Genomic DNA, 23,538 nt, shown 5'->3' with positions numbered 1-23,538 from the left:
GCAAATTTGGCTGCACTCTGAGACCAGCATCTCTCATTGATAGATCATGATTTACAACATGATCAATGATTGTAGCCCTAATCTCATCTGACACTACAACTCTGGGTCTTCCCCTCAGTCGTCTTCCACCACGGATACGTAATCCTCTGCCTCTCCCGGCAACTCTTCCACCTCTGTAAGCCACTACACGATCTCTGGCTGGGTCCATGTTTATGTTAAATATATTCCAAAGATGTCCCCTTTTGTAGAGATGGTAATGACATAAAAATGTAAAACACATGGGTAGGTCTTCAGTTACGTAATGTAGAATGAAAATCATCTGTGAATAATGAAGAGTTATTATTTACTGTAGCAATGTAAAAAATTGCAGTCTAATTCAATTTTCAGTGGCTTTTGAACTTGAGTTTAACAGTTTTGATAAGGGTATCTTAACATAGTCTGTAGATACATAGAGTTTTGTTGGTCAATGTGTTTTTGTGAGACAAGTATTTATGTAATTTGAAAGATGTCATTGAATGCATTTTGTGTCAAAGCAATGACAAATGATCCACAGGCTGCCACTTAGTGTTGTTGTGATAACTGTTTTTAGAGTTTTGCACATGTATCCGCAGTATTGAATAATGCTTGTTAGCAGTCGAAAAAAAATGTAATGCCTTATTCTAAAATTGATTAAATAAAACAAATCCTCAGCAATCTACACACAATACCCCATAATTACAAAGCAAAAACAGGTTTATAGAAATTTTCGAAAATGTATTAAACATCAATAACAGAAATATCTTATTTACATAAGTATTCAGACCCTGTGCTATGAGACACGAAATTGAGCAACGGTGCATCCTGTTTCCATTGATCATCCTTGAGATGTTTCTACAACTTGATTGGAGTCCACCTGATTTGGAAAGGCACACACCTGTCTATATAAGGTCCCACAGTTGACAGTGGATGTCAGAGCAAAAACCAAGCCATGAGGTTGAAGGAATTGTCCGTAGAGCTCCGAGACAGGATTGTGTCAAGGCACAGATCTGGGGAAGGGTACCAAAACATTTCTGGAGCATTGAAGGTCCCCAAGAACACAGTGGCCTCCATCATTCTTAAATGAAAGAAGTTTGGAACCACCAAGACTCTTCCTAGAGCTGGCCACCCGGCCAAACTGAGCAATCGGGGGAGAAGGTCCTTGGTCAGGGAGGTGACCAAGAACCTGATGGTCACTCTGACAGAGTTCTAGAGTTCCTCTGTGGAGATGGGAGAAACTTCCAGAAGGACAACCATCTCTGCAGCACTCCACCAATCAGGCCTTTATGGTAGAGTGGCCAGACAGAAGCTACTCCTCAGTATAGCCCTGTGTAGCTCAGTTGGTAGAGCATGGTGTTTGCAACGCCAGGGTTGTGGGTTAGTTTCCCACGGGGGGCCAGTATGAAAATGTATGCACTCACTAACTGTAAGTCGCTCTGGATAACAGCGTCTTCTAAATGACTAAAATATAAAATGTAAAAGGCACATGACAGCCCGCTTAGAGTTTGCCAAAAGGCCCCTTAAGACTCTCAGACCATGAGAAACAAGATTCTCTGGTCTGATTAAGCAAAGATTGAACTCTTTGGCCTGAATGCCAAGCGTCATGTCTGGAGGAAACCTGGCACCATCCCTACGGTGAAGCATGGTGGTGGCAGCATTATGCTGTGGGGATGTTTTTCAGCGGAAGGGACTGGGAGACTAGTCAGGATGGAGGCAAAGATGAACGGAGCAAAGTACAGAGAGATCCTTGATGAAAACCTGCTCCAGGCTTCGGGACAAGTCTCTGAATGTCCTTGAGTGGCCCTGCAAGTGCCCAGATTTGAACCCGATCTAACATCTCCGGAGAGACCTGAAAATAGCTCTGCAGCAACGCTCCCCATCCAACCTGACAGTGCTTGAGAGGATCTGCAGAGAAGAATGGGAGAAACTCCCCAAATACAGGTGTGCCAAGCTTGTAGCGTCATACCCAAGAAGACTTGAGGCTGTAATCCCTGCCAAAGGTGCTTCAACAAAGTACTGAGTTAAGGGTCTGAATACTTATGTAAATGTGATATTTCATTATTATTTTTTTATATATAAACTTGCAAAACTTTCTAAAAACCTGTTTTTGCTTTGTCATTATGGGGTATTGTGTGTAGATTAATCAGGGGAAAAAAACAATTTAATAAATTTTAGAATAAGGCTGTAACCTAACAAAATGTGCAAAAAGTCAAGACGTCTGTATACTTTCCGAAGGCACTGTATAGGTAGGGATAAATTGACTAGGAAAGATGATAGATAATAAACAGTAGCACAAGCGTATGTGATGAGTCAAAAGAGTTAGTGCAAAAAGGGTCAATGCAGATAGTTAAATAGTTAACCAATAGCTACACAGACTAACTATTTAACAGTCTTATGGCTTGGGGGTAGAACCTGTTCAGGGTCCTGTTGGTTCCAGACTTGGTGCATCGGTACTGCTTGCCATGCGGTAGCAGAGATATAAGCCTATGACTAGAGTGGCTGTAGTCGTTGACGATGTTTAGGGCCTTCCTCTGACGCCGCCTGGTATAGAGGTCCTGGATGGCAGGGAGCTCAGCCCCAGTGATGTACTGGGCCGTACGAACTACCCTCTGTAACGCTTGCCGGTCGGATGCCAAGCAGTTGGCATACCAAGTGGTGCTGCAGCCAGTCAAGATGCTCTCAGTGGTGCAGCTGTAGAAACTTTTTAGGATCTGAGGGCCCATGCCAAGAGGCGTTGCCATGCCTTCTTCACGACTGTGTTGGTGAGTGTGGACAAAAATGTAATGTGGTTGAAAATGTCAGTGAAGACACTTGGAAACTGGTCAGCGCATGCTCTGTGTACGCATCCTGATAATCTGTCTGAAGGAATGTTAACCTGTTTAAAGGTCTTACTCACATCGGCTACGGAGAGCTAGATCACAATGTCGTCCAGAACAGCTGGTACTCTAATGCATGGTTTAGTGTTTTTTGCCTCGAAGTGAGCATAGAAGTAATTTGGGTCGTCTGGTAGGCTCGCGTCACTGGGCAGCTCACGGCTGGGTTTCCCTTTGTAATCTGTGATAGTTTGCAAGCCCTGCCTCATCCGACTAGCGTCAGAGCCGGTGTGGTAGGATTCGATATTCGTCCTGTAGTGACGTTTTCACTGTTTGATGGCTCATCGGAGGTCGTAGGGGGATTTCTTATAAGTGTCCGGATTAGTGTCCAGCTCCTTGAAAACGGCAGCTCTAGTGTTTGGCTCAGTGTGGATGTTGCCTGTAATCCATGGCTTCTGGTTGGGATATGTACATACGGTCACTGTGGGGACACCATCGTCAATGCACTTATTAATGAAGCCAGTGACTGATGTTATAAACTCGTCAATGTTATCAGATGAATCCCCGAACATATTCCAGTCTGTGCAAGCCAAACAGTCCTGTAGCTTTGCAACTGCTTCATCGGACCACTTCCGTGTTGAAATTCAAATTCTTGTTTCAAAAACATCTGATCTGTGCTTCAGAACCTCAAAATTGCTCATCTTACCTGTTGACCAATGACCAGTCACCAGCATTGACACGCAAAAGCGGGCTCACATATCCAGATTAGTGACTAGAAAGTGCTTGTTCAATTTTCTCCGGTTTTGCCTGGCAATAACAGAGTAGCCTACCTAGTTAATATTATCCATATAAAATACAGTTTAGCAATCTGCTATGGTCGCATCTTTGCCAGAACATTAGTCTCCCTGGTGATTTCATTGATCATTTTCATATTTCAGATAGGCCTAGTTTGGGTGGGTTATAATTATATACATATATAGCCAGGTATATTATAATTATATACCCGGCTATATGTCTAAAGCTGTAACCTCCAATACGTATGGGATGAAGATGTAACATATTCTGGCAAATTAATTACAATATTTGTTAGGAAGAAGAAGGCTACAGACAGATCATGCTTTCCATCCAATCCTGCAACCTCCACATACAGGTAAATTGCTTGAATTTTATAATTTACTTATGAAGCTTGCATTTGGAATTTGTTGTTAAAATTAATTATTACAAAATATGTTGTAGATAAAATAATGAAAAAGGCTGTCTGGTAGACAATATAAATAGGTTCTATCTGCCCAAAGCATAGTTCTGAGATATTGAGCATCAAAGTTTTCACATCCCATATCTCTGAACTGTTTTGTAGTGAATTCTTATTTAATAACCCATTAAGGTCCTTAAAGTGCGGAGTATCAAAATCCTGAGACATTTGTAAATCCGTTTTTTTAGGGGGGTCCAATCGCAGATAGAACCTTATGGCTCTGAAATGTAAATCTGGGTTCAGCCATAAGGTTCTATATTACACTACTGAATTAGACATCTTCCGTTTTTAAGAAAACTGTAGCTATTTGAATACATACATGATAGAATAACACTATTTTACTAAGATAGAGTCAGAACACATAGTCAAATACATAAAGAAATGTATTATGATCATCAGACGAATTACTGTCATCACTGAACAACAATGTGATAACATAATTTACTTTAAGATTTCTGAGTGTTGTTTTTTTGCTAGCGTGCCATTACTGCTGGCTAGACTAGCAAAGACGTGTTCTGATTGGGCCGTCTGTATTTGTTCAGGCTTGTAATTGGATCGCAGATAAAACCTTATAGCGCCAAGTTCAAATGGGTTTATGCAGATAGAACTTTCTATAAAACAATGTTTTCACTTAAAATGTACTTTAAAAAAATCTAACTTCACAGACATATGAACAAGTCACTGCATGAATATATATATTTTTACTTGACCTGAGGCTTGACTTGAAAAAACCTGTGACTCGACTTGCTCTTAGAATGCACGACTTTGACTTGACTTGAGACTCAACCCGTTGTCCTTGGGACTCGACTTGAAACTCTGACCTTGTGACTTGAGACTTGCTTGTGACTCGAATAATAGTGACTTGGTCCGACCTCTGCAATACAGCCATTCATTTTTCTCTATTACAATGGCATTTCCCTCACTAACAAGGGAACAAAACAGCCTTCCATTGTGAAAGCTGATTATATCTCAAGTGCTCAGCTAATAAATGCTGAGAGGCTCTCAGTGGATGGTGTCAGGGACAGTTCAACTCCAAATATACAGTACCAGTCAAAAGTTTGGACACACCTACTCATTCAAGGTTTTTTCTTTATTTTTACTATTTTCTACATCTTCTCACTGAGGAAAGTCTATTCACAATAGGTCTTACTGTCCATCCAATCCCTGTTATTTTCTTTCTCCTTTATGATTGGTTCCTTAGCTCACCATGAGCCTGTCAAGGTGCCCTCTCCACCTACCCAGTGTCAGCCACAGAATGAATCCTTTTACTTCTAGTTCCTGTCATTCTGTGACCTCTTTTATTCATTCTCTCTTTTAGTGTGTCTGCGGGTGTGTGCATGTGAAAGCTTGTATGTGTGTGTGTGTGTGTGTGTGTGTGTGTGTGTGTGTACTCACCATAGAGTCTCCGTCAGCTATGAAGACAGTGCAGCCCTGGGCCTGCATAAAGGAGAGGATAGTGCCTGCTATCTTCCTCAGTAACACCTCCAGAGACTGCTGCTCTTCCAAGATCAGACTGGCCAGGTCCAACAGCACCTGGGGGAGACATGCATCGTAAACCATGAAAAACACACACAAAGTCTAGTTGTTTCAACACATTATTATTAAGTAACGGGTTCCACAAAAAAAGGCTGTGGAACCAGTTACTTAATAATAATGAGTTGAAACAACTAAAAAATGTTAACAGTGCAGACACATATGACCGCATGAACACACACCCACATACACATACACAAACACAAAAACATGAACACACACTCACAAGAACGCATGCTAACACACACCCACACACACACACACACACACACCTACGCATATGCACGCATGCACACACACACACACTTTGAAAGCATAAAAACCCACAGACGCAAACAAACCTGATTCCGTCGGTTTTCCAGCTGGGATGTCTCGTAGAGCTGGGCGTTGTGTAGGACAATCCCGGAGAAGGCCAGGTAGGCAGAGAAGTCCTGTCAGGGAAATCAGACTATAAGCTTGATTCAGAGCATTTACTGAGAAAGGTCTTTTTTTGTCTTGCCCATTCACCCTCTGAATGGCATACATACACAATTCATGTCTCAATAACGGATCATAGCTTTCACCTGGATTCACCTGGTCAGTCTGTCGTGGTATTCTTTTGTCCATTATTTAATTGTTTATTATATTAAATTCTTAGCAAAAAATGTGTATTATAATGTTTTATTAGTAGCCATAATTCATAAATTGCACCATAAAGGGTTCTATATGGAACCAATTTTGGATCAGTGAAGAAGAACCATTTACATTTACATTTTAGTCATTTAGCAGACACTCTTATCCAGAGCGACTTCCAGTTAGTGAGTACATACATTTTTCATACAAGTCCAGAACCCTTGGGATGCTGATCAAAGAACTCTATAAAAGGGTTCTATATAGAACTTTTAGTGGTTCCATATATGAAGCAAGCGATATAACCCTTTTTGGTTCTATAAGGAACCTTTTTTCTAAGAGTGCACTGTCTTTCTCCCAGTACCTTTTCATCCTGTTCAGTGAAAGTCCCGTTCTCTCCACACTTCTTGTTGATGGCCTGTGCCACTCCTACCACCTGGGAGGTGAAAGAGAGGAGAGGGAAGATAGAGGAGAGGGGGAATAGAGAGGAGAGAAGTAGATGAAATGCATGCAGGGAGAGCATCCATCAAAACACAGCCACATCTACAAAGAATAGAACACAGAAAGATGAATAGAACCAATAAGATGAAATTATTTATCTTTGACCTAATTTGCTCAATTGTAAACTCTGAAAATAACTCCAAAGCTTATTTAAATGGTTCAATATGGGCATAATCTACAAAAAAGGTTCCAAAAGGGTTCTCCGACTGTCCCCAAAAGGGTTCTACCTGGAACCAAAAAGGGTTCTTCAAAGGGTTCTCCTATGAGGACAGCCGAATAACCCTTTTAGGTTCTAGATAGCACCTTTTTTTTCTAAGAATGTCTATGGTCTCTTATCCCATCTATATGTTATAGTTGAAGAGCTGAAATGTGTTAAATTGTCTATGGTGTCTTACCTACTCTCTATGATTCGTTCTGAGTAGCTGAAGTATCTATGCTGTGTGTATCTTGTATCCACTGTATTGTTTCTTACCTCTTCTCTGTGGTTCTTGATGGGCATACACAGGATACTCTGGGTCTTATAGCCTGTGATCTGATCCACCTCTGCATTGAACCTGGGGTCCTGTGGAGGAGATAGGAACACTATGAATTACAATGTCATTTAACAATACCAGGCCTGTATTCACAAAGCATCTCTAAGTAAGAGTAAGAGTGCTGATCTAGGCTCACGTCACCCTCTCTTATTCATTATGATCTAAAAGGCAAAACTGATCCCAGATCAGCCGTCCTACTCTGAGACACTTTGTGAACACGGGCCCAGAAACACATGGACATTCTAGACAATTGAGTTGACATAAAGGAATAACCACCCCATGTTTCCTTTACTGTGAGAGTGACCACACCACTGTTCTGGTTCCCTCTTTGGTTAGACAGATTCTGCATCCCAAATGGCACCCTATTACCTGTATATTGCACTACACTGTTAAAAGAAATTCTAATTGTTTAAACTAATTGTTATTAAGTAACTGATTCCGCAGCCTTTTTTTTGTTTGCTCAACTTATCGATCCAAGTGTTATAAAAAAAAAACTAAAACAAACATTGGCCCAAACTTAGCTCCAATTTTGAGAAAACAGGCAAAAATTCAGTCAACTTAAAATTATGTGTTTGCTCAAATTGTCTCAAATGTTAATTCAACTAGAAATTATTATTTGGGCATCTTACCTAAAAAAAGGCTGTGGAACTAGTTACACACACACTGCTTTTAACACACAATGTTTTCAAGTTAATAATTGACACATGTTGACATACATGATTACATTGTGCATGTTCATTTATACAGTAATTAATATTATAATGTCCTCACCTGGGATTTGAATTTAATTTTGAAATTAATCTTAATTTGAGCCAGTTTGCTACAGCAGGAAAATAATCCTGCAGCGACAGGAAATGTGGATTATTATGTGGATTATAATTTATGGAAATTTTTTGTAGGAGTTTATACATTTTTCGTTAAGGCAAATCAACTCTACATTTTAAAGTGGAAATTACAAACATCAGAAGCCTTTTTAAACCTTGAATACACTACAATTTTGAATTTCTCAGCAACAAAAGAGTGATGAAATTAAAAACCTACATCTGTAACACACACTGACACAACGATAAATATTATACTCATTTCTAAACAGAGGGACTCGTAGTTAACTGGAATTTCAAGTCTCAGAGTAGGAGTGTGGATATTTTGCCTTTTAGATCACAAGGAATACGATAATATACTGTATCTTAGATCAGCACTCCTACTCTGAGACACTTTTTGATTACAGGCCAAAATCTCTATGACTAATGTAGAGACAGAAAATATAATGACTAGAGCCAGACCAAATCTGTGGAGGCAGACTTTCCTTAAAATAATAATCTGCTTTGGTTATTTGAATTATAAAGTAATTTATATGTCTGATAAAATTTTAACAAGAGAAAGTTTAGTTTTTGCTAATGATTGTGGCTTTTTGTAACAGTTCAATCTTGGAGTCAAAATGACCCGAGTCAGTTCTTCCAACAGTGACAGAAATCGTTTAACTAAAAGTGACCACAGTTCTACAGAAAGCACTGTAGGGGTATTGATAAGAAAACTGCAAATTCAACAGATGGGTCTGGCCCGTGAGGTTGCCAATCTCTTTCCCCACAGAGGGCTGCGCCACTCCAAACATCCAGATGGGAATTTTGATCCCAGTTTCGCCGCCAATTTGAATGCCACCCCAACCGCCCTAACTGGGGCTTAACGAGCCAATCAGAGAGCTAGGAGGTCCCTAGGTAGGAGCTACCTCTAAGCAGAGTGACGCAGATGCACTTCCTGAAAGCTGTCTGTTTCTACAAACATAACACTGGTCCCGTATCAGGTTCTATGGACCCAGCTGGTGACTTATTTCGGTACTAGACACACACACACACACACACACTAGACACACACACACACTAGACACACACACACACACACACACACACACACACACACACACGTGGACGCACATACATGGACACAGACACACACACGCCCCTCCTCCCGCCTTGTCCGTACCAGATTAACAAACTAATTGGACACAGGTGCGTCGACGAGAAGCCACTGACTCTCTCTTTTTGTCTCTTTCTCACTCTCTTCTAATTTAGCTATTTTTCTCTCTCTCTCTCTCTCCTCCAGTCTCTCCCTCTCTCTCCTCCAGTCTCTCCCTCTCTCTCCTCCAGTCTCTCCCTCTCTCTCCTCCAGTCTCTCCCTCTCTCTCCTCCAGTCTCTCCCTCTCTCTCCTCCAGTCTCTCCCTCTCTCTCCTCCAGTCTCTCCCTCTCTCTCCTCCAGTTTCTCCCTCTCTCTCCTCCAGTCTCTCCTCCAGTCTCTCCCTCTCTCTCCTCCAGTCTCTCCCTCTCTCTCCTCCAGTCTCTCTCTCTCTCTCCTCCAGTCTCTCTCTCTCTCTCCTCCAGTCTCTCCCTCTCTCTCCTCCAGTCTCTCCCTCTCTCTCCTCCAGTCTCTCCCTCTCTCCTTCAGTTTCTCCCTCTCTCTCCTCCAGTCTCTCCCTCTCTCTCCTCCAGTTTCTCCCTCTCTCTCCTCCAGTCTCTCCCTCTCTCTCCTCCAGTCTCTCCCTCTCTCTCTTCCAGTCTCTCCCTCTCTCTCTTCCAGTCTCTCCCTCTCTCTCCTCCAGTCTAGGCCCCTGTTGAGGAAAACACTTCATCAGAATTAAGTGCTATAAATATCACCAATAAAGTAATTGTCATTAGTCGGAACACTGTTGGCCGGCAACCAAATTATTGTGAAATTTTCAGGATTGACTGACCTTCATGTCTTAAAGTAATGATGGACTGTCGTTTCTCTTTGCTTATTTGAGCTGTTCTTGCCATAATATGGACTTGGTCTTTATCTTCTGTATACCTTGTCACAACACAAGTGATTGGCTCAAACGCATTAAGAAATAAATACATTCCACAAATTAACTTTTAACAAGGCACACCTGTTAATTGAAATGCATTCCAGGGGACTAAGTATTTTTATGAATGTTTTACCCAAAGTGGATTTCTGTTTTCTCATTGAAACGTGTTTCTTGTTCTCTTGGCCTTCGTCAGAGCTTTTAAACACTATTTCATTTTTTTCTTCTTCTGAATGTGGACTCAGGATGTGGCTGCGTTATTGATGTCATGTTAATTAGGCCTTTTGATTTGAACATATGGATTGTTTTTGTTTTGTAGGCTAGGCTACCTATTTAATTATTAAAAGTATGGATCAAGCCTTAGCAGTCATTCTGATCTCGTTCCCTATGATCAGTGCTTTAGTTTATTATGTTACTGTCCAGCGGTTCTGAATTTACCATAAACATTTACATTTACATTTACGTCATTTAGCAGACGCTCTTATCCAGAGCGACTTACAAATTGGTGCATTCACCTTATAGCCAGTGGGATAACCCCTTTACAATATGTATTTTGTTTTTAATTTATTTTTTATTTTTTGGGGGGGTGGGGTAAGGGGGGGTAGAAGGATTACTTTATCCTATCCCAGGTATTCCTTAAAGAGGTGGGGTTTCAAGTGTCTCCGGAAGGTGGTGAGTGACTCCGCTGTCCTGGCGTCGTGAGGGAGCTTGTTCCACCATTGGGGTGCCAGAGCAGCAAACAGTTTTGACTGGGCTGAGCGGGAACTGTGCTTCCGCAGAGGTAGGGGGGCCAGCAGGCCAGAGGTGGATGAACGCAATGCCCTCGTTTGGGTGTAGGGACTGATCAGAGCCTGAAGGTACGGAGGTGCTGTTCCCCTCACAGCTCCGTAGGCAAGCACCATGGTCTTGTAGCAGATGCGAGCTTTAACTGGAAGCCAGTGGAGTGTGCAGAGGAGCGGGGTGATGTGAGAGAACTTGGGAAGGTTGAACACCAGACGGGCTGCGGCATTCTGGATGAGTTGTAGGGGTTTAATGGCACAGGCAGGGAGCCCAGCCAACAGCGAGTTGCAGTAATCCAGACGGGAGATGACAAGTGCCTGGATTAGGACCTGTGCCGCTTCCTGACACCTGACTGTCAACATTTTTCTGTGCAATAGCCTTTTGATTTGAACATTTGAAAAGTTGTGGTGTGTGTACTAGGCTATTTGATTTAATGTATATATGTTACAGCACTTTGGTTTCACTAATAAATATGTTGAAATGGAAACAAATAACAGTGTACTTCGGAAAGTATTCAGCCCCCTTGACTTTTTCCACATTTTGTTACGTTACAGCCTTATTCTAAAATGGATTAAATAAATAAAATATCTCAGCAACCTACACACAATACCCCTTAATGACAAAGCGATAAAAGGTTTGTAGACATTTTAGCAAATTTATACAAAATTGAAAACAGAAATAACTTATTTACATAAGTATTCAGACCCTTTGCTTTGAGACTCGAAATTTAGCTCAGGTGCATCCTGTTTCCATTGATCATCCATGAGATGTTTCTACAACTTGATTGGAGTCCACCTGTGGTAAAGTAAATTGATTGGACATGATTTGGAAAGGCACACACCTGTTTATATAAGGTCCCACAGTTGACAGTGCATGTCAGAGTAGAAACCAAGCCATGAGGTCGAAGGAATTGTCCGAAGAGCTCCGAGACAGGATTGTGTTGAAGAACAGATCTGGGGAAGGGTACCAAAAACATTCTGCAGCATTGAAAGTCCCCCAAGAAAACAGTGGCCTCCATCATTCTTAAATGGAAGACGTTTGGAACCACCAAGACACTTCCTAGAGATGGCCGCCTGGCCAAACTGAGCAATCGGGAGAGAAGGGCCTTGGTCAGGGAGGTGACCAAGAACCCGATGGTCACTCTGACAGAGCTCCAGAGTTCCTCTGTGGAGATGGGAGAACCTTCCAGAAGGACAACCATCTCTGCAGCTCTCCACCAATCAGGCCTTTATGGTAGAGTGGCCAGACAGAAGCCACTCCTCAGTAAAAGGCACATGACAGCCCACTTGGAGTTTGCCAAAAGGCACCTAAAGACTCTCAGACTATGAGAAACAAGATTATCTGGTCTGATGAAACCAAGATTGAACTCTTTGGCCTGAATGCCAAGCGTCACGTCTGGAGGAAACCTGGCACCATCCCTACGGTGAAGCACCTCCTCCCAGCTGCCCAATGCACTGAGGCTAGGAAACACTGTCCCCACCGATAAATCTACGATAATCAAGAATTTCAATAAGCATTTTGCTACGGCTGCCCATGCTTTCCACCTGGCTACCCCTACACCGGCCACCAGCTCTGCACCCTCGGCTGCAACTTGCCCATGCCCCCCCCCCCACTTCTCCTTCACCCAATTTCAGATAGCTATTGTCCTGAAAGAGCTGCAAAGTCTGGACCCCTACAAATCAGCTGGGCTAGACAATCTGGACACTTTCTTTCTAAAATTTGCCGCCGAATTTGTAGCAACCCCTATTACTAGCCTGTTCAACCTCTCTTTCGTATCATCTGAGATCCCCAGAGATTGGAAAGCTGCCGCGGTCATCCCCCTCTTCAAAGGGGGTGACACTCTAGATCCAAACTGTTACAGACCTATATCCATCCTGCCCTGCCTTTCGAAAGTATTTGAAAGCCAAGTTAAACAGATCACCGACCATTTCGAATCCCACCGTACCTTCTCAATCTCGTTTCCGAGCTGGTCATGGGTGCACCTCAGCTACGCTCAAGGTCCTAAACGATATTATAACCGCGATCGATAAAAGACAGTACTGTGCAGCCGTCTTCATCAACCTGGACAAGGCTTTCGACTCTGTCAATCACCGCATTCTTATTGGCAGACTAAATAGCCTTGGTTTCTCAAATGACTGCCTCGCCTGGTTCACCAACTACTTCTCAGATAGAGTTCAATGTGTCAAATCGGAGGGCCTGTTGTCTGGACCTCAATGTGTCAATTCTCAGGCCGACTCTATTCTATGTGTATATCAATGATGTCGCTCTTGCTGCTGGTGACTCTCAGATCCACCTCTACGCAGACGACACCATTTTGTATACATCTGGTCCTTCATTGGACACTGTGTTAACAAACCTCCAACTGCTCTTAAACGCTAGTAAAACTAAATGCATGCTCTTCAATCGAACGCTGCTTGCACCCGCCCGCCCGACTAGAATCACTACTCTCTGAATGTCCTTGAGTGACCCAGCCAGAGCACGGACTTGTACCCGATCAAACATCTCTGGAGAGACCTGAAAATAGCTCTGCAGCAACGCTCCCCGTCCAACCTGACAGAGCTTGAGAGGATCTGTAGAGAAGAATGGGAGAAACTCACCAAATACAGGTGTGCCAAGCTTGTAGCGTCATACCCAAGCAGACTCGATGCTGCCAAACGTGCTTCAACAAAGTACTGAGTAAAGGGTCTGAATACTTATGTAAATGTCATATTTCCATTTCTTTATTTTTATGAATTAGCAAACATTTCTAAAAAACAGTTTTTGCTTTGTCATTATGGGGTATTGTGTGTAGATTGATGATAAAACTATTTAATCAATTTTAGAATAAGGCTGTATCGTAACAAAATGTGGAAAAAGTAAAGGGGTCTGAATACTTTCCAAAGGCACTGTGTCTGTTTCTGTCTTCAGTCCTTTTTAAATAGGATAGATTGGCTATTTGGGCTATGGTATTGGTTGAATGTGATGTCTGCTGCCTACAACCATCCTGAGTAGGCCTATAATTCCATTCCTATTCTATTCAGAGTTTAGAAAAATATATCGAATTGGAAATTAGCTATTATCAGGCTGGTTAATGCGATGCGTGTCTGTTGAATTTGGAAAAATCCATCCGCACTTGGCCCCGCCCCACCTATTCATCAAGTCAGGAGCAGCTACTGCGTTGCGGCATACTGAATACTTTTTACTAAATGGTACGTGCTAAATACACTGAAAAAATATATAAACGCAACATGTAAAGTGTTGGTCCCATGTTTCATGAGCTGAAATAAAATATATTTTCCACACACACAAAAAGCTTATTTCTCTCAAATGTTGTGCACAAATTTGTTTACATCCCTGTTGGTGAGCATTTCTCCTTTGCCAAGATAATCCATCCACCTGACAGGTGTGGCATATCAAGAAGTTGATTAAACAGCATGATCATTACACAGGTGCACCTTGTGCTGGGACTATAAAAGACCACTCTAAAATGTGCAGTTTTGTCACACAACACAATGCCACATAGGTCTCAAGTTTTGGGGGAGCATGCAATTGGCATGCTGACTGCAGGAATGTCCACCAGAGCTGTTGCCAGATAATTTAATGTTAATTTCTCTACCATAAGCCGCCTCCAACATCGTTTTAGAGAATTTGGCAGCATGTCCAACCGGCTTCACAACCGCAGACCACGTGTATGGCATCGTGTGGGCAACCGGTTTGCTGATGTCAACATTGTGAACAGAGTCCCCCATGGTGGCGGTGGGGTTATGGTATGGGCAGGCAGAATCTACGGACAACAAATGCAATTGCATTTTATCGATGGCAATTTGAATGCACAGAGATACCGTGACGAGATCCTGAGGCCCATTGTCGTGCCATTCATCCTCCGCCATCCCCTCATGTTTCAGCATGATAATGCAAGGCCCCATGTCGCTAGGATCTGTACACAATCCCTGGAAGCAGAAAATGTCCCAGTTCTTCCATTGCCTGCATACTCACCAGACATGTCACTCATTGAGCATTCTTGGGATGCTCTGGATCGACGTGTATGAAAGCGTGTTCCAGTTCCCGCCAATATCCAATAACTTCACACAGCTATTGAAGAGGCGTGGGACAACATTCCACAGGCCACAATCATCAGCCTGATCAACTCTATGCGAAGAAGATGTGTCGCGCTGCATGAGTCAAATGGTGGTCACACCAGATACTGACTGGATTTCTGATCCACACCCCTACTTTTTGTTAAAGATGCATAACTGTATTCCCAGTCATGTGAAAAATCCATAGATTAGGGCCTAATGTATTAATTTAAATTGAGTGATTTCCTTATATGAACTGTAAAATCTTTGAAATTGTTGCATGTTACGTTTATATATTTGTTCAGTATAGTATGCGATGATGAGTACATAGTATGCAGTTTAAGTATGTCGTACACTAGTATGGGTCTTATGGCTCAGGCACACATTATCCTTCTCTCTCTCAAACAACTGCTTTCTCTTTCAAAGACATAATTCCACCAAAGGGGGTCTGACTGTGTGTGTGAGTGTGCGTGCGTGTGTGCGTGCACATGTAAGTGTATGTGTCAGTGTGTGTGTGTGAGCTATTCACATTACACATCCTGTCTTCCCTACAGATGGCCCCATCCACCAGCTTTCATCTCCCTTTCCACCAATTGACACAGCTGGGATCCTACTGGGAGTCCACAGGGAAGATTCCATCTCCTAGAGAGAGCGCTCACGGACTGCACACACAGGACCGGAGGTATGTTTATGTACTGTCATGGTCTAATTGTGTCTAAGAATAAAATGGAATAGAACAATGGCCGCCTATAGCACACGCACATACAGTGGGGAGAACAAGTATTTGATACACTGCCGATTTTGCAGGTTTTCCTACTTACAAAGCATGTAGAGGTCTGTAATTTTTATCATAGGTACACTTCAACTGTGAGAGATGGAATCTAAAACATAAATACAGAAAATCACATTGTATGATTTTTAAGTAATTAATTTGCATTTTATTGCATGACATAAGTATTTGATACATCAGAAAAGCAGAACTTAATATTTGGTACAGAAACCTTTGTTTGCAATTACAGAGATCATACGTTTCCTGTAGGTCTTGACCAGGTTTGCACACACTGCAGCAGGGATTTTGGCCCACTCCTCCATACAGACCTTCTCCAGATCCTTCAGGTTTCGGGGCTGTCGCTGGGCAATACGGACTTCCAGCTCCCTCCAAATATTTTCTATTGGGTTCAGGTCTGGAGACTGGCTAGGCCACTCCAGGACCTTGAGATGCTTCTTACGGAGCCACTCCTTAGTTGCCCTGGCTGTGTGTTTCAGGTCGTTGTCATGCTGGAAGACCCAGCCACGACCCATCTTCAATGCTCTTACTGAGGGAAGGAGGTTGTTGGCCAAGATCTCGCGATACATGGCCCCATCCATCCTCCCCTCAATACGGTGCAGTCGTCCTGTCCCCTTTGCAGAAAAGCATCCCCAAAGAATGATGTTTACACCTCCATGCTTCACGGTTGGGATGATGTTCTTGGGGTTGTACTCATCCTTCTTCTTCCTGCAAACACGGCAAGTGGAGTTGAGACCAAAAATATATATTTTTGTCTCATCAGACGTCATGTACTTCTCCCATTCCTCCTCTGGATCATCCAGATGGTCATTGGCAAACTTCAGACTGGCCTGGACATGTGCTGGCTTGAGCAGGGGGACCTTTTAATCCATGACGGCGTAGTGTGTTACTAATGGTTTTCTTTGAGACTGTGGTCCCAGCTCTCTTCAGGTCATTGACCAGGTCCTGCCGTGTAGTTCTGGGCTGATCCCTCACCTTCCTCATGATCAATGATGCCCCCGAGGTGAGATCTTGCATGGAGCCCCAGACCGAGGGTGATTGACCGTCATCTTGAACTTCTTCCATTTTCTAATAAATGTGCCAACAGTTGTTGCCTTCTCAACAAGCTGCTTGCCTATTGTCCTGTAGCCCATCCCAGCCTTGTGCAGGTCTACAATTTTATCCCTGATGTCCTTACACAGCTCTCTGGTCTTGGACATTGTGGAGAGGTTGGAGTCTGTTTGATTGAGTGTTTGGACAGGTGTCTTTTATACAGGTAACGAGTTCAAACAGGTGCAGTTAATACAGGTAATGAGTGGAGAACAGGAGGGCTTCTTAAAGAAAAACTAACAGGTCTGTGAGAGCCGGAATTCGTACTGGTTGGTAGGTGATCAAATACTTATGTCATGCAATAAAATGCAAATTAATTACTTAAAAATCATACAATGTGATTTTCTGGATTTTTGTTTTAGATTCCGTCTCTCACAGTTGAAGTGTACCTATGATAAAAAATTACAGACCTCTACATGCTTTGTAAGTAGGGAAACCTGCAAAATCGGCAGTGTATCAAATACTTGTTCTCCCCACTGTATCATGGTAATCTGCAATCAGCAGAACTGGAAAGCTGAGCTCAAGTTGTGGGCCCAGTGCAGTGACATAACAATGAGGGTCAAAGGTTAAAATCCAGCCTGGTCTCCAGGGGTCAAGGCATTGTACCTGGGCCGAGACTGATAATACGACCTACAATAATTATAGATCATTATAGACTGATAGTCCAACATACAATCATTATAGAACATTATAGACTGACAGTACGACCTACTATCATTATAGATACAGTGGGGGAAAAAAGTATTTAGTCAGCCACCAATTGTGCAAGTTCTCCCACTTAAAAAGATGAGAGACGCCTGTAATTTTCATCATAGGTACACGTGAACTATGAGAGACAAATTGAGAAAAAATAAATAATGAAAATCACATTGTAGGATTTTTAATGAATTTAATCGCATATTATGGTGGAAAATAAGTATTTGGTCACCTACAAACAAGCAAGATTTCTGGCTCTCACAGACCTGTAACTTCTTCTTTAAGAGGCTCCTCTGTCCTCCACTCGTTACCTGTATTAATGGCACCTGTTTGAACTTGTTATCAGTATAAAAGACACCTGTCCACAACCTCAAACAGTCACACTCCAAACTCCACTATGGCCAAGACCAAAGAGCTGTCAAAGGACACCAGAAACAAAATTGTAGACCTGCACCAGGCTGGGAAGACTGAATCTGCAATAGGTAAGCAGCTTGGTTTGAAGAAATCAACTGTGGGAGCAATTATTAGGAAATGGAGGACATACAAGACCACTGATAATCTCCCTCGATCTGGGGCTCCACGCAAGATCTCACCCCGTGGGGTCAAAATGATCACAAGAACGGTGAGCAAATATCCCAGAACCACACGGGGGGACCTAGTGAATGACCTGCAGAGAGCTGGGACCAAAGTAACAAAGCCTACCATCAGTAACACACTACGCTGCCAGGGACTCAGATCCTGCAGTGCCAGACGTGTCCCCCTGCTTAAGCCAGTACATGTCCAGGCCCGTCTGAAGTTTGCTAGAGTGCATGTGGATGATCCAGAAGAGGATTGGGAGAATGTCATATGGTCAGATGAAACCAAAATATAACTTTTTGGTAAAAACTCAACTCGTCGTTTTTGGAGGACAAAGAATGCTGAGTTGCATCCAAAGAACACCATACCTACTGCGAAGCATGGGGGTGGAAACATCATGCTTTGGGGCTGTTTTTCTGCAAAGGGACCAGGACGACTGATCCGTGTAAAGGAAAGAATGAATGGGGCCATGTATCGTGACATTTTGAGTGAAAACCTCCTTCCATCAGCAAGGGCATTGAAGATGAAATGTGGCTTGGTCTTTCAGCATGACAATGATCCCAAACACACCGCCCGGGCAATGAAGGAGTGGCTTCGTAAGAAGCATTTCAAGGTCCTGGAGTGGCCTAGCCAGTCTCCAGATCTCAACCCCATAGAAAATCTTTGGAGGGAGATGAAAGTCCGTGTTGCCCAGCGACAGCCCCAAAACATCACTGCTCTAGAGGAGATCTGCATGGAGGAATGGGCCAAAATACAAGCAACAGTGTGTGAAAACCTTGTGAAGACTTACAGAAAACGTTTGACCTGTGTCATTGCCAACAAAGGGTATATAACAAAGTATTGAGAAACTTTTGTTATTGACCAAATACTTATTTTCCACCATAATTTGTAAATAAATTCATTAAAAATCCTACAATGTGATTTTCTGGAGAAAAAAAATCTCATTTTGTCTGTCATAGTTGACGTGTACCTATGATGAAAATTACAGGCCTCTCACATCTTTTTAAGTGGGAGAACTTGCACAATTGGTGGCTGACTAAATACTTTTTTCCCCCACTGTAATTATAGACTGATGGTACGACCTACAATCATTATTGATCATTATAGACTGACAGTACGACCTACAATCATTATAGATCATTATAGACTGATAGTACGACCTGCAATCATTATAGATCACTATAGACTGATAGTACGACCTACAATCATTATAGATCATTATAGACTGATAGTCCAACCTACAATCATTATAGATCATTATAGACTGATAGTACGACCTACAATCATTATAGATCATTATAGACTGATAGTCCAACCTACAATCATTATAGATCACTATAGACTGATAGTATGACCTACAATCATTATAGATCATTATAGACTGACAGTACGACCTACAATCATTATAGATCATTATAGACTGATAGGACGACCTGCAATCATTATAGATCATTATAGGAATGCTACCTTTACTATACTGTATACTTATGACTGACCAGGATCAGGCTTAACTCAACACAATCTTAGTCTGCCCTGGTAACGACAGGTTGAAATGGCATGACGGTTTGATTATTGATTGGAGTAAGAAAGTGATCTGTCTTGTAACATTATACCCAACAGGATCAATAAACTATCTGTCATGGGAGGACTTGACAGGATTGAGGTGTCTGAGCTCTTAAGTAAAAGAAGGTCAACTCGTAAGGATTGTTATGAGTATTTCACTTTAAAGGCCCAATGCAGACTTTTTTATATCAATACCAAATAATTTCTAGGTAACAATTAAGTACAGTGGCTTGCGAAAGTATTCACCCCCCTTGGCATTTTTCCTATTTTGTTGCCTTACAACCTGGAATTAAAATGGATTTTGGGAGGGGTTCTATCATTTGATTTACACAACATGCCTACCACTTTGAAGATGAAAAATATTTTTTATTGTGAAACAAACAAGAAATAAGACAAAAAAACAGAAGACTTGAGCGTGCATAGCTATTCACCCCCCCAAGGTCAATACTTTGTAGAGACACCTTTTGCAGCAATTACAGCTGCAAGTCTCTTGGGGTATGTCTCTATAAGCTTGGCACATCTAGCCACTGGGATTTTTGCCCATTCTTCAAGGCAAAACTGCTCCAGCTCCTTCAAGTTGGATGGGTTCCGCTGGTGTACAGCAATCTTTAAGTCATACCACAGATTCTCAATTGGATTGAGGTCTGGGCTTTGACTAGGCCATTCCAAGACATTTCAATGTTTCCCCTTAAACCACTTGAGTGTTGCTTTAGCAGTATGCTTAGGGTCATTGTCCTGCTGGAAGGTGAACCTCCATCCTAGTCTCAAATCTCTGGAAGACTGAAACAGGTTTCCCTCAAGAATTTCCCTGTATTTAGCGCCATCCTTCAATTCTGACCAGTTTCCCAGTCCCTGCCAATGTAAAACATCCCCACAGCATGATGCTGCCACCACCATGCTTCACTGTGGGGATGGTGTTCTCGGGGTGATGAGAGGTTTTGGGTTTGCGCCAGACATAGCGTTTTCCTTGACGGCCAAAAAGCTCAATTTTAGTCTAATCTGACCAGAGTACCTTCTTCCATATGTTTGGGGAGTCTCCCACATGCCTTTTGGCGAACAGCAAACATGTTTGCTTATTTTTTTCTTTAAGCATGGCTTTTTTCTGGCCACTCTTCCGTAAAGCCCAGCTCTGTGGAGTGTACGGCTTAAAGTGGTCCTATGGACAGATACTCCAATCTCCACTGTGGAGCTTTGCAGCTCCTTCAGGGTAATCTTTGGTCTCTTTGTTGCCTCTCTGAGTAATGCCTTCCTTGCCTGGTCTGTAAGTTTTGGTGGGCGGCCCTCTCTTGGGAGGTTTGTTGTGGTGCCATATTCTTTCCATTTTTTAAATAATGGATTTAATGGTGCTCCGTGGGATGTTCAAAGTTTTGAATATTTTTTTATAACCCAGCCCCGATCTGTACTTCTCCACAACTTTGTCCCTAATGTGTTTGGAGAGCTCCTTGGTCTTTATAGTGACGCTTGCTTGGTGGTGCCCCTTGCTTAGTGGTGTTGCAAACTCTGGGGCCTTTCAGAACAGGTGTATATATACTGAGATCATGTGACAGATCATGTGACACTTAGATTGCACACAGGTGGACTTTATTTAGCTAATTATGTGACTTCTGAAGGTAATTGGTTGCACCAGATCTTATTTAGGGGCTTCATAGCAAAGGGGGTGAATACATATGCACGCACCACTTTTCCGTTATTTATTTTTTAGCATTTTTTGAAATAAGTTATTTTTTTCATTTCATTTCACCAATTTGGACTATTTCGTGTATGTCCATTACATGAAATCCAAATAACAGGTTGTAATGCAACAAAATAGGAAATACGGCAAGGGGGATGAATACTTTTGCAAGGCACTGTACCTTAATGTAATAGCTTTCCATTAAAATGGGCAAAAATATATTTTTGGGAAAATACTATTTCTCAAGCAAGAATTTTGCTATGACTGTCTGGGAGTTGTCTGAGTGGGTTGGAAAACTAGCTGTTATTGGCAGAGAGGTTTGAAACTCTCTTTGTTATTGGTCTATTAACCAATTGACCACATGGTGATGTCACCATGGAAAGCTGAAACTCCTGCCCATGCAAACCTGCTGATTAGAAAGTCCTGTGTAGATTTTATTTTCAACCAGCAACTACACTACATTACCAAAAGTATGTGGACACCTGCTCGTCGAACACCTCATTCCAAAATCATGAGCATTAATATGGAGTTGTTGCTGTAACAGCCTCCACATTTCTGGGAAGGCTTTCCACTAGATGTCAGATTTTTTATTTATTTTTGGGGGGGGGAATGGATCAGCTTAATATTGCAGTTAGATTGTATCTTCTATCTGCAGGGACTTGCTTCCATTCAGCCACAAGAGCATTAGTGAGGTCGGGCACTGATGTTGAGCGATTAGGCCTGGCTCGCAGTCGGCATTCCAATTCATCCCAAAGGTGTTCGATGGGGTTGAGGTCACGGCTGTGTGCAGGCCAGTCAAGTTATTCCACACCGATCTCGACAAACCACTTCTGTATGGACCTCGCTTTGTGCACGGGGGCATTGTCATGCTGAAACAGGAAATGGCCTTCCCCAAACTGTTGCCACAAAGTTGGAATCACAGAATGGTCTAGAATGTAATTGTATGCTGTAGCGTTAAGATTTCCCTTCACTGGAACTAAGGGGCCTAGCCCGAACCATGAAAAACAGCCCCAGACCATTAATCCTCCTCCACCAAACTTTACAGTTGGCACTATGCATTGGGGTATGCAGCGTTCTGCTGGCATCCGCCAAACCCAGATTCGTCCGTCGGACTGCCAGATGGTGAAGCATGATTCATCACTTCAGAGAACACATTTCCACTGCTCCAGAGTCCAATGGCGGCGAGCTTTACACCACTCCAGCCGACGCTTGGCATTGGGCATGGTGATTTTAGGCTTGTGTGCGGCTGCTCCGCCATTGAAACCCATTTCATTAAGCTCCCAACTAACAGTTAATGTGCTGACGTTGCTTCCAGAGGCAGTTTGGAACTAGGTAGTGAGTGTTGCAACCGAGGACAGACTATTTTTACGCGCTGCGCGCTTCAGCGCTCGGCAGTTCCATTCTGTGAGCTTGTGTGTCCACATACTTTTGTATATATAGTGTATCAGGAATAACACTGATCACATTTCTTCACACTTTTACAGTTTTAGTTTAATCAGCTGTTGTACAATATGACACAAAACACAGGACAAACTTAATTTTGACTGCACTGGGCCTTTAAGTGTGTGTGAGAGGGATCATGGTGTATGTGTGTGTGTTTGTGTGTACTTGTGTGTGTGTGTCCTTGTATCCTTGGGAGAATCTAGACTCCTCGCGTCCTCTCCTCCGCACTCTCCTCACCTGCTTTTGAAAAAGTTTGAAGGTAATCAAGGAGCATTGGACAGGACAGGAAACTAGACTGTCCTTCTCTTTCAGGGTTGGAATCCCAAAATAAATGTGTAAAGTGATCAAAACAAATGTAGCTAGTTGTGAAATACATTTTATAGATAAAAGGAAAGAAGTATATCGTTTTTGAAATGTGTGCATAATTTTCTCCTTTGAGAAAACAACAGCTGATTCAAATGGGGTGTGGTGGATTTTTAAACGAAGTAGGTACCACTTCTTAATTTGCCTACTAACGAATTGACTCTCCTCGACCACTCAACCACTTATCGGTTTCTGGGTCAAAGTGGAAAGGAGGACGGAGGAGGTGAGGAGAAGATCGATTTTTACCCAATTGAGAATGTCCACTTGTGTGTGTGTCCTTCAGTCCAGTGATGAACAGTGACACAACACTTCCTGTTTAATCTCAGAACTTTAAAAGCCCCCCCTATCTGTCTCTCTGTCTCTCTGTCTCTCTCTCTCTCTCTCTCTCTCTCTCTCTCTCTCTCTCTCTCTCTCTCTCTCTCTCTCTCTCTCTGTTTCTCTC

The 23,538-nt window shown here is 42.5% G+C and overlaps 1 protein-coding gene across 3 annotated transcripts in view; it reads right to left on the bottom strand.

Annotated features, from left to right (window-relative positions):
* LOC121571090 (cGMP-specific 3',5'-cyclic phosphodiesterase-like) overlaps nucleotides 1-23,538 on the bottom strand; it is a 122,647-nt gene that overhangs the window by 55,265 nt on the left and 43,844 nt on the right. For all 3 annotated transcript variants that reach the window (XM_041882368.2, XM_041882366.2, XM_041882367.2), the window contains exons 4-7: nucleotides 7,196-7,285; nucleotides 6,587-6,658; nucleotides 5,955-6,044; nucleotides 5,476-5,613 (exon numbers count right to left, since the gene is read on the bottom strand). In XM_041882368.2, coding sequence (XP_041738302.2) covers nucleotides 5,476-5,613; nucleotides 5,955-6,044; nucleotides 6,587-6,658; nucleotides 7,196-7,285 — 390 coding nt within the window. The remainder of the gene's footprint in view (nucleotides 1-5,475; nucleotides 5,614-5,954; nucleotides 6,045-6,586; nucleotides 6,659-7,195; nucleotides 7,286-23,538) is intronic.

The sequence above is a fragment of the Coregonus clupeaformis genome, chromosome 8 (genome assembly GCF_020615455.1).
Source record: "Coregonus clupeaformis isolate EN_2021a chromosome 8, ASM2061545v1, whole genome shotgun sequence".
Lineage (NCBI taxonomy): Eukaryota > Metazoa > Chordata > Actinopteri > Salmoniformes > Salmonidae > Coregonus > Coregonus clupeaformis.
The sequence above is the reverse complement of the archived record's forward strand: the minus strand, read 5'-3'. Positions and strand labels throughout refer to the sequence as shown.